Raw genomic sequence first — 16,914 nt, forward strand, 5'->3', positions numbered from 1 at the left:
GTCGCATCTCCACAGATCTCCAGTATCAGCTCTTGATACTGGTAATAGCTCAAAAGAGCCACCACTTACGGGCTATTCATGCCCGTGCCACCTTTTGGGTGGCTTAATCTTCATCAATCATCAATCAATCGAGGCCATCCAAGCCCCACGCGGCCATAATACCAACATCCACCACTCAACTACTACATTTGCCCGAAACGCTATGCGTACTAGTGGCTTTAGGTATTGTATGTTCTACCTCTATCTTTAAATCTAACAGAATGTTTGTACTGTAACGCCGCAACTATGTACTGTTCCTAAATAAATTATTATTATTATTATTATAACTAAGGCAGGATAAATTTTGTTGGTTTGAAAACCTTCATCATTTCATTTAGTATCATATACAATGGAGTTCCCAAGAGTTTTAAGAGCTGAGTGCACGATACACAACAACAAGCAAAAGAATTTATTCGCAGTAGACTACAAGCACATGGGAGCCACAAGGCTCACCTAGTTGTGCTTGCGGGGGTCTTTGGCTCTTTGGTCCCGCCTCTCAACCGTCAATCAACAGGTGTACAGGTGTGTGTGTATGTATATGTATGGGTATAAAGTATATATGGAAGCTGATCAGAATTACATTTCACCTTTGTGAATGTACATTAATGACACTATGTAAAAGACGCATTTAACACTTTATGTAGGGCATACGTAAATCTGTGTATCTATGTATTTACGTATGTAGGTTAGCTTAGCATTTTAAAAGCACCGAATCACCTTCTGTGGTTGAGTGTTCAATAAACCCTTGAACTATATGTTTAACACTTCTCTAACCCTGTCCATGGAGGACAGAAGAAAATGTATATATGCTGGTTAGCATTGTAAATGTGTGGCCACGTCTGTGGTAGAAAAAAAAAAAAAACAGGTGTACAGATTCGACCTGAGCCTACTCGGCTCTATCATATCTACATTTGAAACTGTGTATGAAGTCTGCCTCCACTACATCACTTCCTAGTGCATTCCATTTACTAACTACTCTGACACTGAAAAAATTCTTTCTAATGTCTCTGTGACTCAATATGGTACTCAGCTTCCACCTGTGTCCCCTTGTGCGTGTAATCCATCCTTGTCTACCCTGTCAATTCCCCTGAGAAATCTTGTATGTGGTGATGATATCTTCACGAGCTCTTCTGTCTTCCAGCGACGTGAGGTGCAGTTCCCTCAGCCTTTCCTCATAACTCATTCCTCTTAGTTCTGGGACTAGCCTAGAGGCATACCTCTGAGCTTTTTCCAGGTTCGTCTTCTGCTTGACAAGGTACGGGCTCCATGCTGGGGCCGCATACTCCAGGATTGGCCTTACATCCGTGGTGTACAAGGTTCTGAAAGATTCCTTACACAAGTTTCTGAAGGCAGTTCTGATGTTAGCCAGCCTCGCATACGCCGCCGATGTTGTTCTTTTGATGTGGGCTTCAGGAGACAGGTATGGTGTAATATCAAGCCCTAGGTCTTTCTCTCTTTCCGTCTCGTGAAGGACTTCATCTCCCATTCTGTATCCAGTGTCTGGTCTCCTATTTCCTACCCCCTTCTTTCATTACCTTACATTTAGTTACATTTACCTTACACTTACGTATCCTCTTCATCGAAGCTGAGGGTCCCTACGAACATTGTCAGAGTTGGTACCCCTATGTAGTACTATGTTTATTGTTTGTGATGAGTGTCTATATATGTATGAACACGTTGTACCAGATTACGTACAGTCGAGGCCACTAGTACGCGTAGTGTTTCGGGCAGGTCCCTGGAATACGATCCCCACCGCGAAGAATCGTTGTTACAACTAAGTACACATTTTACTGTTGCGTTAAACAGAGGCTACAGTTAAGGATTTGCGCCCAGTAAATCCTCCCAGAATACGAACCCATGACAAAGCGCTCGCGGAACGCCAGGCGAGTGTCTTACCACTACACCACAGAGACTGTAGACTATATTTGTGTTTCAGAATCACTGTATTTTTACAATGGCGCGTAGCAGTTGTTTTGCTGAGTTCACATTTGGTCAGATCTACATTAGCTAATTATACAAAACTCTCATATATGCTTCATAAATCAGAGACAGAGCTAAACATATAACGTTTGTTGGTGGGTTGCTGCCCGGTGGGTGTGTACTTCGTCCGCCAATCACGGTACGAGGCATAATACGTCCACCAATGGAGAAGTTGACCTTGGATAACGTTTGAATGCTGTGGTTATAGTGACTTCGTCACGACTATAATAAGTAATATTATGCATTTTATCCAGTTATTCAGCCGTTTTATATTTGTTTACAGTATACAAATTATTAGCACTTATTTCGAGTGATACGTTTCATGTTCTGTTTTTTAATAATTTTATAACAATATATGACCGAAAACTATATGTAATGGATCCGGACGCGGGTAGAAACAGGAGTCTTATCCTTATAAGTATTTTCTCCAGTTCCAGTTAGCGAGAGACATTCGAGACACCGCATTAGTATAAGCCAGGCAACGCGAGCTTTGCCAGGCACTTATTGTGAACAAGAAAGAGCAAATTAGAACATGTCAAAGATAATCGAATGCGTTCCAAACTTCTCGGAAGGTCGGGACAAGGCGGTAAGTAGATTCGAACATGTTGTAAAGCTCCATATATGTCAGTAAGCATACAATCAGGATATATAAGTCTATTGTTTACATTTATGCTGATACTATATATAACGTAACCAATATTAATTTGTTTCTAATCAATTTTGTAAATTAACCAAAGAATTTGCGGTCTACGTTCATAAGACGCTCTACTGGACGTGGTCTACGTTCATAAGACGTTCTACTGGACGCGGGCTATATCTCAGTAGAGACAGCTATTATATATATATATATATATATATATATATATATATATATATATATATATATATATATATATATATATATATATATATATATATATAAAGAATGAAATGTGTTCTTCCTTGTTGGAACAATCAACGAAAACAAAGTTGTTCCACATTCAATAAGGAGCATAAGTTTTTTTTTTAGGTGGCCGCTACAGGTTTCTTAACCAGAGCTGCCAAGAGCGGAGCAGAGACGGAGGATTTTTTGTTATCAGAGGACCTGCTCTGAGAGCCTTGTCAGGCCTGAGGGAATTAAACAATTGTTATTGTATTTTTAATGAATTATTACCCATATACTTAAGATTTCTATGAACGCAGAAAAACGTTAAAATAAAGTTAACATCGAATTTTTTAGTGAAAATCATGTTAAATATGTGTTTTACCCGATTTTATCTGTGGTTTATCTAATGGCGTCGATGTGGACAAGAAGATTTATTGTTAAAGACAGTAATACGGACATTATTAAAGTTTTGTCGCACTATTGGACATATTTCGCCATCAAGATTACTCTTATCTACTGCCACTGTAATTCTATTATTGTATACTTAATATGAAATGGTAATCTTTTCTGAATTTTCAATAAATGATGCTAATGTTGTAGTAGGAAAAAAAAACGATGGCCACTGTACAAAATATACATAATAACAAATAGCTAACACTGGAGCTCAGAGTCAATGTGCACCTCCATAATCAAATCCATCACACCTGTGTTTCGGATTTTTTGTTAAATATACCGAGTCTTCCCTTCGCAAACCTCTCGCTTTCTCCCATACTTGCTCTGTCTCCCCCTCTTCTCTTTCCTCCTTGTTTTTTCACTTTCACTCCCTACACCACACAACCGCTATCATTCATCTATACAAACAAGGCTCCTCTCTCTCGGCGCCAAGTTATAGCCCCTCTCCTGTGCCAGGTAAGTCCACAGTGGGCTCACCATGGCTCGTGCTACTTGGAACCTTTTGGTCCGTGTAGCTGAATCTTAAACAACAACAACATCTCTGGGCGCGCCAAGTTATAGTAGCCTCGCTCCTGTGCCAGGTAAGTCCACTACGGGCTCACCATAGTTCGTGCTACTTGGAACCTTTTGGTCCGAATAGCTGAATCTTAAGCAACAACAACATCTTTCGGCGGTTATCCTCGCTCCCTCCATCCCCAGGTCATCGAGGAGATAGCCACTGCCATCCGGGAGACCCCGGGGGCGACGCTCCTCGACGTGGACCCCGGCCACTCCACCAACCGCACCGTCTACACCTTCGTCGGTAACCCCGCGGATGTTGTCGAGGCCGCTCTCAACGCCTCCAAAGTAGCCTACAAGTTGATTGACATGACCAAGCACAAAGGTGAGCTCAAGTTGAACTCGATTAGAAGTCGGGGATGTTTCGATAGTTTATGGCTCGGGTTGAGAGGTCGTATTATTTGGGGTCAGTTGAAGGTATCATATAGTAATCCATAAGCTATCATGAAAAACAAAAACCTCAGAAAAAGGCAGATATAGACTTATCGAAAGTGCTTTACAACATGGTAAGCCTCTAGTATCTGGCACCTATGAACAAAATAAGGTCGTATCAGTGGATCATAAGAATGCAGGAGTCGAACCAAGTACACAAAAACAGGTCCAGTGGTCACTGTCGCCAACTGATCTCCAGTGATAGCCGCCCTCTGGCCTGTCTCCTGCCCCCTCCCACCCATCTGCTTCCCCTGTAGGGTACAGGCATTGAACCAGCCTTCGAACTGTTTCAAGCAAATCCTGATCTATAAACAACATATTTCTCAAAGATTTCTGGTTTTGAAATAGGATTTTAGGTTGCGTTTTTATGTTTCATAAGCATGAGATGAAGCAGCTATTCTGGTGAACGATACGTAACAATAGGCTTCCGCTGTTCTGCGTTTTAGTCTTAATATTTCGTCTCTGTACAAGCCACCAGTGTCCACACTGTTGTTATTGTAAACATTTATTGTCGTGTAGAGCGAGGTCTCCCAGTCTTGGGGATATATACTTTATGTTTCAGAAGCTGTTACAGTATTACGTTATGAAGTGTACCCACACTGAGGGAGTGTACACACGCTGAAGGAGTGTACCCAGACTGACAGAGTGTACCCGGGCTGCACACTGACAGAGTTTATCTATTTGTTCCATCAGTCAACCAACAGTAAAAAAGTGTTCACAGAGCCTATGGCAGGAACGTACACAAAGGGACTATTGGAACAACTGATGATAACGTATAACTTATAATAATGTACACATTGCCACGAAAAATTAAAAACCTAGAAAATGTTTGGCACTAGTGTATTTGCGTTTTCCTGGGCCTAGTATAGCACTTAATTACAAAATTAGACCTAAATGGAGTTTATTAGGCCTAAAATATCTCACTGTAGACTGTAACAAGTTAAGTTAGGTTATATAGTTACTGTTCCAGATTTTAACATGTCCTTTGTGGTGTTCCAATGGTACAAAAAGAACTATTGTATTAGTACAATAGTCTCTTTTTGTACGTTAAGAAGATAGTTGCTAAAAATGCTATAGATTTAGGAGGATAGTTTACTGAAAGCATAAGATATAGCCAGATGCTTCCTAGACTGGCGTTAGCAGAGGAGACCCAACCTCTCTAAGGTGAGAAGAACAGCTGGTTAAGAGTTTTGAACCGAAATACATTAATAAAAACTATCTCTCTCTCTCTCAACATTCCTGCAGGCGAGCACCCTCGTATGGGCGCCCTGGACGTGTGTCCGTTCATCCCTGTGCGAGGGGTGACGGAGGAGGAATGTGTGGTCGTCGCCAAGACGTTCGGAGCCCGCTTGGCGCAGGAGCTGGGCGTCCCCGTCTTCCTCTACGGCGCCGCCTCCTCCAGCGACTACCGCCGGACCATGCCACAAATCCGCGCCGGCGAATACGAGGGAATGAAAGATAAGGTACCTGAGCATGTTGACCAAATCACACACTAGAAAGTGAAGGGACGACGACGTTTCGGTCCGTTCTGGACTATTCTCAAGTCACAATAGACTTGAGAATGGTCCAGGACGGACCGAAACGTCGTCGTCCCTTCACTTTCTAGTGTGCGTGGTTTGGTCAACATATTTCAGCCAAGTAATTGTGACTCCTCGTCTGCGTACCTGAGCATTCTTGATACAGTACATAGCCTGGACCTGGAGATGCTGAGGACCCCAGAGGTCGCTCGCGTTGCCGGTATAAACTCTACTTTTAGAAGCAGTCATTTAATTTATGTAAATTTAAATTGTTGACGATAATGCTAAGGAAATTATATAAATACTTGACAATGTTTGAGAAACACAATTTCCACGTCTTACTTATGTCTCAAAATAACATTAAAAATTGTATTATAATTTCGAGTAGTTCGGCAAATTTTAAATTGTTTACAATAAATGAACATATGTGCATGCTGAAAGTTTTATACTTTATTTTGATATAATTTATAATAAGTAACTTCTTTGCGATGCTCCGGATAGCTACTAGGATCCTATGGAACTTTACTGAGTGATGTATTATACAGGATTCATCAGGCAATTAAGCAATCACTTACGAAATATATACATCTCCCTCAATCCTTGACGAGCGCCAAAGCACAACAAAGTTGTTCAAGAAAATGTATAACCCTGAGTTGTGAAATTGCTCGTAAACTGTTTAATAAATGTAAACAAAGCCCACGCGATTGAGGAAAGATGTACATCTTTCGAATGTACGAAATTGTTGTGTAAATGCCTGATGAATCCTGGTTACTGCACTTCAAATTGGACATAAACTTCAGACACGTTCAAGTAGATCTACTTAAACGGTTCTCGTATCATTCCTCAGCTACAAAAGCCGGAATGGGCGCCGGATTTCGGGGATCCGAACTGGGTGCCTCGATGGGGCGCCTCGGTCACGGGTGTGAGGAAGTTCCTCATCGCCTACAACGTCAACATGGTTGCCACCAAGGAACAGGCACACAGGTCTATATATAAATATACATTTAATTATGACTGGAAGAGTGCTTGAAATAAATTAGACATTGATGTTTATCAAGTTCTCTCTTGAGCACCGTGAGAGATGGGCTAGTTATAGCCCGCTACACATAAGGGGCATAACTGGCCAGTCTTTCACGGTGCTCAAGATACCTGATCATCAACCAGGCTGTGATTCATAATTAAGTTTTAATAATTAAGTTAGTAAGCATATGTATTCTATATATGGATGATACCATGAGAGAGGCTAAGATAAGACCATAGCTTGATCCGAGAAAAGGAAGCGTGTGTAGATGATGTTCTTCAAGCAGAGAGAGAGAGAGAGAGAGAGAGAGAGAGAGAGAGAGAGAGAGAGAGAGAGAGAGAGAGAGAGAGAGAGAGAGAGAGAGAGAGAGAGAGAGAGGGTGTGCTCCCCGCGTTCCTCTAGGGAGAGTGGTTATACATATATATACTTATTTACTTCTACATTTTGGCCGACATATATGGTATTAATACATAAAAGCTACAAAATCATTTATACATATAAAGGTAGGATATGCACACATTGTATATCACATATGTCAGACCAGTCCTGGAGTATGCGGCTCTAGCCTGGAGTCGATATTTAGTCAAACACAAGACGAAGATGTTCGTCATGTGTTTGACTCAAGCCAATGAGATAATAAATGACCACAAAGACACACACACACACACACACACACACACACACACACACACACACACACACACACACACACACACACACACACTCACACACACACACACACACACACACACACACACACATCAAGGAGGCCACATAAAGACCACATCAATGTTACTACGACAATCTACACCAATTTAGTTCCACTTAAACGCAAACTAGGCATGCTCTCTGACTATACCAGAACTGCTTATAACACAGCTACGCTTGGTGAAGGTCTGGTAAATGTGTGATCGCTGGATTGTGCCAAGCGTAGGTTGGATATATATATATATATATATATATATATATATATATATATATATATATATATATATATATATATATATATATATATATATATATATATGTGTGTGTGTGTATATCACGAAAATAAACACGTGATTAAAAATGTGACAATGTCAGACCACGGAGGAAAAATGAAACAGGAATTTCCTTAAGTACTTTCGTATATTAATACATCTTCAGAAGGAGTGCTGCTTTTTTAAGCAGCACTTTTTTTTTTTTTCGTGACTCCTTCTGAAGATGTATTAATATACGAAAGTACTTAAGGAAATTCCTGTTTCATTTTTCCTCCGTGGTCTGACATTGTCATATATATATATATATATATATATATATATATATATATATATATATATATATATATATATATATATATATATATATATATATATATATATATATATATATATAATGTATACATATCCACTTAGGAGAAATATCACGAAAGTGCGCATATTATTTTCGTTTTATTTCGCCTAGTGGATACTCCACATATTCATGCATGACTTTGTGTGAATATAAATAGGAGTTAACTCCTATGGGATAATAGGACGTCTGCAGTTTCCTTTATTCATGCGGTGGTTCTCGTCCACAGGATAGCATTGAATCTTCGGGATCAAGGCCGTGGCCCCGAGCAGCCGGGCCGCCTCCGCTGCTGCCAGGCTATAGGTTGGTATCTCCAAGAGCAGAACATCGCACAAATCAGCATCAATCTCACTGACTTCGAAGTCACGCCCATACACGTCGCCTACGAAGAGGTAAACCGACTTCGAGAGAATATTTATAATTTCTTTTTCTTAAACATTCCTTTTTGTGGTTAAACGTTTATATTTTCTTCTGAAAACACAGTTTGACGCAGTTGCAAGTATTAACTTTATATCTTAAACTTTAATATTGTCAACTTTATTATGTTTAATACGATTATCGTTACCAAAACAAGTGCCGAGATACAATACTTTCAGCAAAAATTTGTTTTGATTATAAATAAAGTTCTGTATATATATGCACTTGTACATATATGTACCTGAAGTAATCTTGGGGAAGCTAAACGAACGTTCACTGTAGCCTCAAGACTGGTCACTGTGTGAGTCTCCTCCCGCAGGCGAAGAAGGACGCCGAGGACATGAAACTGGCCGTCACAGGGTCGGAGATCGTGGGGCTCGTCCCCTTGGAGGCACTCTTGATGGCCGCTGACTACTACATCCAGAAGGAGAACCTCTTCATCTTGGAGGAGGACCAGAAAGTTCACCTCGCCATCAACCGCCTTGGACTCAGTACCATTTCACCTTTCAAGCCGAAGTGAGTCGCGCATTTCTTTCAAGCCGAAGGAGATCGTACGTTACTTATTTTAGATTTGGAAACCCTTATTTTCCGCTTCAAAACAAATCAATGTTTATTTTTTATAAGAACATGTTATAAATTTAATATTAGGGGTTTAACTCAGCAGTTGTTTTAAATCGTGGTTACTGTCTACATTTGAAGTGAATATAATAGTGCGATATAAGTATTCGATGTTATTTGAACACATATACGCCCTGTACTTTGCATATTAATATATGGGACTGTGATCTGACAATTTGCCAGCCGGGAAATAAATATTATTAACAACGGGGACATTTTCAGTGTTTTCGGGAACACCTGAATATAATTCCCGCTTTCCGAGGGGATGGGGGGAAGGGGGCAGGAGGCCTGTATTTAGGCTTACCGAGGACCCTCCAAGGCAAACTACTGACCTTACCCAGGATGCAACCCTCAAAAGTAGTCTAACTCCCGGGAGCCTATTTGACTGCTAGGATAAACAGAGACAGAAAAGAAAAACGTACCAAACCGTTTCTGTTCTCTCTGGGACTGAACCCGTATCCCTCGATTTGTGAGTCGCAGACGTAGACCACTTATGTGCTTCTGGACCCGTATGTATTAACCCGTTCATGTAAGCTTCTGTCCCTGACAGGGAGCGAGTTATCGAGTACTGCTTAGAGAACAGTGGGACGGGGGAGCTGGCCGGCGGCAGCGTGGAGGGCTTCATCAGGAGCGTGGCTTCCCGCTCTCCCGCCCCTGGAGGAGGCTCCGTCGCCGCCGTCGTCGCCGCTCTAGTAAGAAAACCATTTGACGATGTTCTTATAGATTCAGCTACTGGGAATTAAAAGTTCCAAGTAGCACGGGCTATGGTGAGTCCGTAGTGGACTTACCTGACACAGGAGAGGGGCTGTAACTTGTTCCCACCATTTGACATGATTTTGTATTTTAAAGCAGAGAACAAGATGCAGTAACACGCCTAAATTATAATATTACCCAGTCCGCATATATGGAATGATTCATCAAGCTTTTACACAACCATTTACGAAGCCTGTACGTCTTTCGTCAATCATGGCGACATTGATTTATTTTATTAAACAGGTTACGAGCTTCGACACTTCACTAGGCTGTTATTATTATTACAAACAACCTCGTAGTGCTTCGGAGCTCACAAACTGTTTAATAAGACCAAACAAAGCTGCCTTGATTGTGGAAAGATGTATAGAAATCGTAAATGGTTGCGTAAATGTTTGATGAATTCTGGACTTATCAAGTCCTAAGAGGTCCACGACGGACCAGAACAATATCGCTGTCAGTCCTCATCTGTCGGTTGGGTTATTTGTATTTTTAACATATAAAACTGCATTTTCCCTGCTCAAACATCATGGTATCCGTTGAGGTCAGAGCTGTTCTGTAATGTACCATGACTGCCCGGTGTTATAATGATGAACTATGTTGAATGATTAACTTGAATGATGAACTATGTTGATGCCATGCTGAGTCAACGATACAACAAATGGGCGTTGATGCTATACTGAGTAAATGCTATAATAAATGAACGTTGATTAAACATTACTCATCAGGGCGCAGCTTTAGGCGCCATGGTGGGACAGTTGACGTACGGCAAGCGTCAATGGGAGTCCTTGGACGCCACCATCCGCCGGGTCCTCCCGCCCCTCCACCAGGCGGCAGTATCCCTCATTCCTGCCATTGACGCTGACACCGCCGCCTTCAACAAGTACATGGTAACTATCCCCTTTCCTCGTTTGATCGAATATCTTGTAATTTTACTCGCACTCATACACGTACTTAATGTCCTATAGTGCATTAGGCTATGTCGGTTTCACAATTAAAGATTCCAGGTTCGATTCCCGAGGTAGGACAGAAGCACACGGAAATCACATGTATTTACGCGATTAAGGTGCGTCTGGGGCCCTCTCGGACGTAGGTTCGAACCCACATCATGGCCCTTGTGGATTTGTTAATAGGACAGAAGCGTCTGGGCAAGGTTTCGTTTCATTTGATAGCTCTGTCTACCTTGCTGTAAATAGGTATTTAGGAGTTAACTGTTAACTGTTATGTTATGTTAACTGGGTTTACACCCTACAGACAAACTTTGTTAGCTTCTAACAAATGTGTACCTACATCCAAATTCCACGCCTTAATTGTAAGTTATTGTGAATCTTCCCTTATCAAATTTCTTACGACATTATGTTTTTTTTTTTTTTTTTTTTTTTTTTTTTTTTTTTTTGAGATATATACAAGAGTTGTTACATTCTTGTACAGCCACTAGTACGCGTAGCGTTTCGGGCAAGTCCTTAATCCTATGGTCCCTGGAATACGATCCCCTGCCGCGAAGAATCGTTTTTTCATCCAAGTACACATTTTACTGTTGCGTTAAACAGAGGCTACAGTTAAGAAATTGCGCCCAGTAAATCCTCCCCGGCCAGGATACGAACCCATGACATAGCGCTCGCGGAACGCCAGGCGAGTGTCTTACCACTACACCACGGAGACTGCTTGAAGCATGTTAACATGCTTGGGTTAGAAGGCAGTCACAATTATGCATCCATAAGCCTTATTTAAGCTTATATGCATCCATAAGTTTCCATAAGTCGTATTTAAAGTCCTGCGAGGTTCTGTTATGACGGAATGATGTAATAACCCGTTACTTGACATATACTTCAGGCAGCCACGAAGCTTCCTCAGAAAACGGACGAAGAGCGGGCAGCCCGAGAGGCAGCAATGGCCGCTGCCACAGAGGAGACCATACAGGTGCCTCTCTCACTCCTGAGGAAGGTGAACGCGGGCACCTGGGAGGCCCTCACTCAGCTCGCCGATGTCGGCAACATTAATTGCAGGTCGGACCTCCAGGTAAGGTCCTCTTCTCCAGGTAAGGTCCTCTTCTTCAGGTAAGATCCTCTTCTCCAGGTAAGGTCCTCTTCTCCAGGTAAGGTCCTCTTCTTCAGGTAAAGTCCTCTTCTCCAGGTAAGGTCCTCTTCTCCAGGTAAGGTCCTCTTCTCCAGGTAAGGTCCTCTTCTCCAGGTAAGGTCCTCTTCTCCAGGTAAGGTCCTCTTCTCCAGGTAAGGTCCTCTTCTCCAGGTAAGGTCCTCTTCTCCAGGTAAGGTCCTCTTCTCCAGGTAAGGTCCTCTTCGAAATTACTGGCTTTGGGTTCCTACGACAAGCGTCTATGAAATTTACAAACAACTTATATATTGTTTAAACTTTGTAGAGTATTAGGTTAACGAAAGTAATGATTGAGTTTAGCTATCACTGTTTTAATGACAATGTCACAGCTAAGTTACTAAGGCTTGTCAAGGCGTTGAGTTGATTTATATTTTAGAATCTAATGCATAATTTGTATAATGTATATACCACCAAGACTAAATATCACATACTTCTTTATGTCTTATGTTTTCAATTTTACAATTAGTTTTGTTAATATCAACTTCACTGACAGTACATTACATTAATGTTCTGTTTTTAAATACAATTAATTTGCGAACTTTTCTCAATTTAACAAAACATCTTCTAAACCATCCTATAAGACGGGAATATTATTGATCTTACAGCTAGCTCTTGACCCATACTATGTAATCTCTCATGTGTAGCAGCACACCGCTCTGTACCAAATGCAGGCGATGAGTCACAATAACGTGGCTAAAGTATGTTGACCAGACCACACACTAGAAGGTGAAGGGACGACGACGTTTCGGTCCGCCCTGGACCATTCTCAAGTCGATTGTGACTTGAGAATGGGACGATTGAGACATTCTCACAATCGACTTGAGAATGGTCCAGGACGGACCGAAACGTCGTCGTCCCTACACCTTCTAGTGTGTAGTCTGGTCAACGCTCTGTACCAAACTTTATTAATACACAGAAAGTTAACAATCTAAACCATTTTAACATTGTACAGGTCGGGGCGAGGTGTCTGGAGGCAGGGGCCTGGGGCGCCTTCTACAACGTTCAAATTAATCTGAACAACATTACCGATGAGGCTACACGCGCCAGATACCTGAGGGAGGCAGACGACCTCCTCCAGCAGGCAAGAAAGGGCTGCAGCAATGTGTTAGAGGCCGTCGACAAGAGGCAGAAGTAATATGGTATTAAGTACTGTTTACATTTCTATGTTTTTATCAAGGTATTAATTAAAGCTAATTATCACATGTTTTGTTTTATGATGTCCTGGTAAGAGACTAATGAGTAACTTTTGTAAAAAAGAACAGAAGTTTGTAAATCCACAAGGCAACAGAAATGGCATTTCCTGAATTCCTATTTACGTATGGCGTTTAGTGAATTGGCGAGGAAGTTTCTACCATTCAATAAACTATCTAAATTACTGGAAACGTTTAACGTTTCTCAAGCTCTGTTTTCTACAGCACAGGCGAGAAGTTTACACTTGGAAAATATTAGACGGACTGGTTACAAATCTGCACACGGAAACAACTTCTTACGAGACCAGGAGACATGGCAGGAAGAGCAAAACAGCCACGTTGAAAAGTTCAGGTGCAATAAACAGTTATTCCAATTTACCACAGTACCTGCTCATCCGTCCTAAGCGTGTACGTTTTCTCTAAATTGTTAAATAGATAATTTTCCTTTACTCTATAATAATAATAATAATAATAATAATAATAATAATAATAATAATAATAATAATAATATCACCGTTTTTATTTTTTTAATTACAGTTTTTTTTTTGTCAAACTCCAACATTTTCGTCCTTATCTCCTACTTACAGACAACAGAATCTACTATTCTGTTAACGGATAGTCTACCATAGTCTGAAGGGGGGTAGAAATAGCCTAAGCTACTCTATCCCTCTGAGATGTATTTCTTGCTTATCTCAATAAACATACTTGAACTTGAACTTGAACCATAGTCTGTCCCCACTTCATTTAGGGAAAGTATACAACATTCACACCCCTTCGAAGACCACGTACCACAAGTCATTTGGCGCCAATAGATCACCGTCTTTTGTTTGAGTATCATTACCCACCCACTACACGGTTCTCGCACTAACAAATTCCGGCTGGGTTAGAGGAATGTTCCCCTTCCACACTGACCTTCTCAGCGGCTATTGTCCACACCGTCCACACCGTACCGTAGTGTATCTTATACGGATAATAACACTGGATGACTTCGGAGTCCCCCGAAGCCCAGTGCTTTTGACGGAAGTTGGAAGGAGCACAGGAAGATATATATAGGAGTACATGAAGGTAGGAGTACAGCAAACATCAGTGATACTGAGAGAGATCCTGTCAACAAAATTAGAAGAGACAGGCCCTGTCAACATAACTGGGAGAGGGGCAGGTCCTGTCAACGTAACTAACAGAGAGGCTGGTCCTTTCAACATAACTGACAGACATGTTATGTCAACACAGAAACATACAATGCCAACATCAACACACACACACACACACACACACACACACACACACACACACACACACACACACACACACACACACACACACACACAGAAAATCATATCTCCATTTATCTTGAAATATTTGTTAAATTTTTTCCAGAATATACCGAATTAAAAACTTGAGTTCAAGACATTTTACTTAACAGGAGGTCTCATAGTTCGCGAGATTTTCGTAAATTTTAAGGAGCAAAGTTTCCTAAACCTCTCTTTCTCTCTCTCCACAAGAAAGATTTTTAAGGCAAATTTCGACGAGAGATTTTCCATTATTTCTCGAAAAATTCTCGGCGTTTTTCGCTAATTTTGTCTAGATGAAAGAATTATTTTTGGCACGCGAAAGAGAAAGAGTTTAATTAGTTTCTGAAGATGACATTTTTGTTCGTTTTTTAAAGAAGCATAAATGTTCTTTGTTGTTCACTTGAAGTTTAGCTATATAATGTTTTAAATTCAAACTGCGTAGCTCGCGTTTTTGTTTTGTTTTCAGAGATATTCCCGCGCGGACCTCAAGCCTCTGGTTGGCCCACTTAGTGTTACATATTACTGTCTTACTTAGGCGGTGGCTGTGCTCGTTTTTCGTTATATACAGTGCTTGTCACTGTTGCATAGATAGTTGGCCCTGTTGCATAGATATTTGGCCCTGTTGCGTAGATATTTGGCACCGTTGCGTAGATATTTGGCAATGTTTCATAGATATTGTCCCTGTTGCATAGATATTTGGCACTGTTGCGTAGATATTTGGCCCTGTTGCGTAGATATTTGGCACTGTTGCATAGATATTTATCCCTGTTGCATAGATATTTGGCACTGTTGCGTAGATATTTGGCCCTGTTGCGTAGATATTTGGCACTGTTGCGTAGATATTTGGCCCTGTTGCATAGATATTTGGCCCTGTTGCGTAGATATTTGGCACTGTTGCGTAGATATTTGGCACTGTTGCGTAGATATTTGGCCCTGTTGCATAGATATTTGGCCCTGTTGCGTAGATATTTGGCCCTGTTGCGTAGATATTTGGCCCTGTTGCATAGATATTTGGCCCTGTTGCATAGATATTTGGCCCTGTTGCGTAGATATTTGGCACTGTTGCATAGATATTTGGCACTGTTGCCTGGCCCCCGGGCACCCGGCCCAGGGGTCAGGCTTGACTTGTGAGAGCATGGTCCAACAGGCTGTTGCTTGGAGCGGGCCGCAGTTGGACTGTTGTTAGTGTTTTGTTGGTTCCAAGGTCTTCTACTTCACAAGTCCTCCCCTGAGGTCCCTGGCTTGTCTTCTGATAACTTCATTTATATTATTGTTGCTTGGAGCTTCCCCACAGGCTCCTGTATGCGTTACAGACTAGTCAGTATATCCCTTTCTCTTCCTCTCTCTCTCTCTCTCTCCCTCTCTCTCTCTCTCTGGCATCTTCACCCTCTATCTCTCCCCCCCAACTACCAGTTTAAGGTTCCAAGGGAGCCATCATTCTCCACAGACACTCTCGCCCTCCCCCGAGAATCTTAATCCTATTCTCAGGAATTTTAATCCTATTCCCGATCCAAAATGGTTTTCTCCGATCATCCAATTACCGAGGGCTTACGCGCTCACAAAAGATCGAGAAATTTTGATTTTGATTTCCAAAGCGCGGTAGACTGGTGGACATTTGGAGCCTCAGCTGCCAATATTGGGGACCCTTTAGGGAGGTTTTATGTTCATAATTATCATATTTGGATGTTGATTTGTGTTTTGGTCTCTTATTTTGATGTATTGTGCTGAGGTTTAGTATATTCATTTGGAAATGAAAAGTTAAATTATAATATTTAAGAGTTTTTGTTATCTGGTGATAAGCTGTAGGGTGTGTGTGTGTGTGTGTGTGTGTGTGTGTGTGTGTGTGTGTGTGTGTGTGTGTGTGTGTGTGTGTGTGTGTGTGTGTGTGTGTGTGTGTGTGTTTCCTCAAGCGTATGCCAAATGACAAGATTAAGTGTAAGAATTATGTTTTGTTTGTGTCGCCAGGAGACCAAAGGTTCATTTTATATCATTTAATAATTACTATTTACAAGTAAAGACATCGAGTTAGAGTTTGACACAAATGGTTACAATGAGATACTGCAGAGTTTATGATTGTGCGTTTATGCTCATTATACTCAATATTATACTCATATTGCACCCATATTATACTCACATCATACATAATTGAATACATAAATTAATTGAAGCTTTATGTTAGAGGATCTTCTTAACATTTGAGGCTGTAATCAGCAACGTACCCTTACGAACTCTCTCATCAATATCTCTCGCATTTTCCTAAGTTCTCTCACTCTCATATTCCTCACTAAAACTCCTCTCCCTGTTCCCCATCTCCCACATTCCCCTCCGCATTACCTTGTGT

The 16,914-nt window shown here is 41.2% G+C and overlaps 1 protein-coding gene across 1 annotated transcript; it reads left to right on the forward strand.

Moving 5' to 3' along the window:
* The first annotated feature begins 2,443 nt into the window (after positions 1-2,443).
* Positions 2,444-13,293, forward strand: LOC123769008 (formimidoyltransferase-cyclodeaminase). The gene is made up of 10 exons (XM_045759945.2): positions 2,444-2,605; positions 4,037-4,220; positions 5,573-5,790; positions 6,692-6,828; positions 8,424-8,586; positions 8,931-9,127; positions 9,780-9,921; positions 10,708-10,869; positions 11,813-11,998; positions 13,044-13,293. Exons 1-10 carry the CDS (start codon positions 2,552-2,554, stop codon positions 13,224-13,226), a joined length of 1,626 nt encoding a protein of 541 aa, XP_045615901.1. The 5' UTR covers positions 2,444-2,551; the 3' UTR covers positions 13,227-13,293.
* The last annotated feature ends 3,621 nt before the right edge of the window (positions 13,294-16,914 follow it).

Source organism: Procambarus clarkii, chromosome 64 (genome assembly GCF_040958095.1).
Source record: "Procambarus clarkii isolate CNS0578487 chromosome 64, FALCON_Pclarkii_2.0, whole genome shotgun sequence".
Taxonomy (NCBI): domain Eukaryota; kingdom Metazoa; phylum Arthropoda; class Malacostraca; order Decapoda; family Cambaridae; genus Procambarus; species Procambarus clarkii.

Bases quoted from the DNA above. Each gene is read 5' to 3' on its own strand.
- LOC123769008 (XM_045759945.2), top strand. From the start codon at position 2,552: ATGTCAAAGATAATCGAATGCGTTCCAAACTTCTCGGAAGGTCGGGAC. The intron at 2,606-4,036 runs GTAAGTAGATTC...CTCCATCCCCAG, and splicing joins CGGAAGGTCGGGACAAGGCG to GTCATCGAGGAGATAGCCAC. The intron at 5,791-6,691 runs GTACCTGAGCAT...ATCATTCCTCAG, and splicing joins ACGAGGGAATGAAAGATAAG to CTACAAAAGCCGGAATGGGC.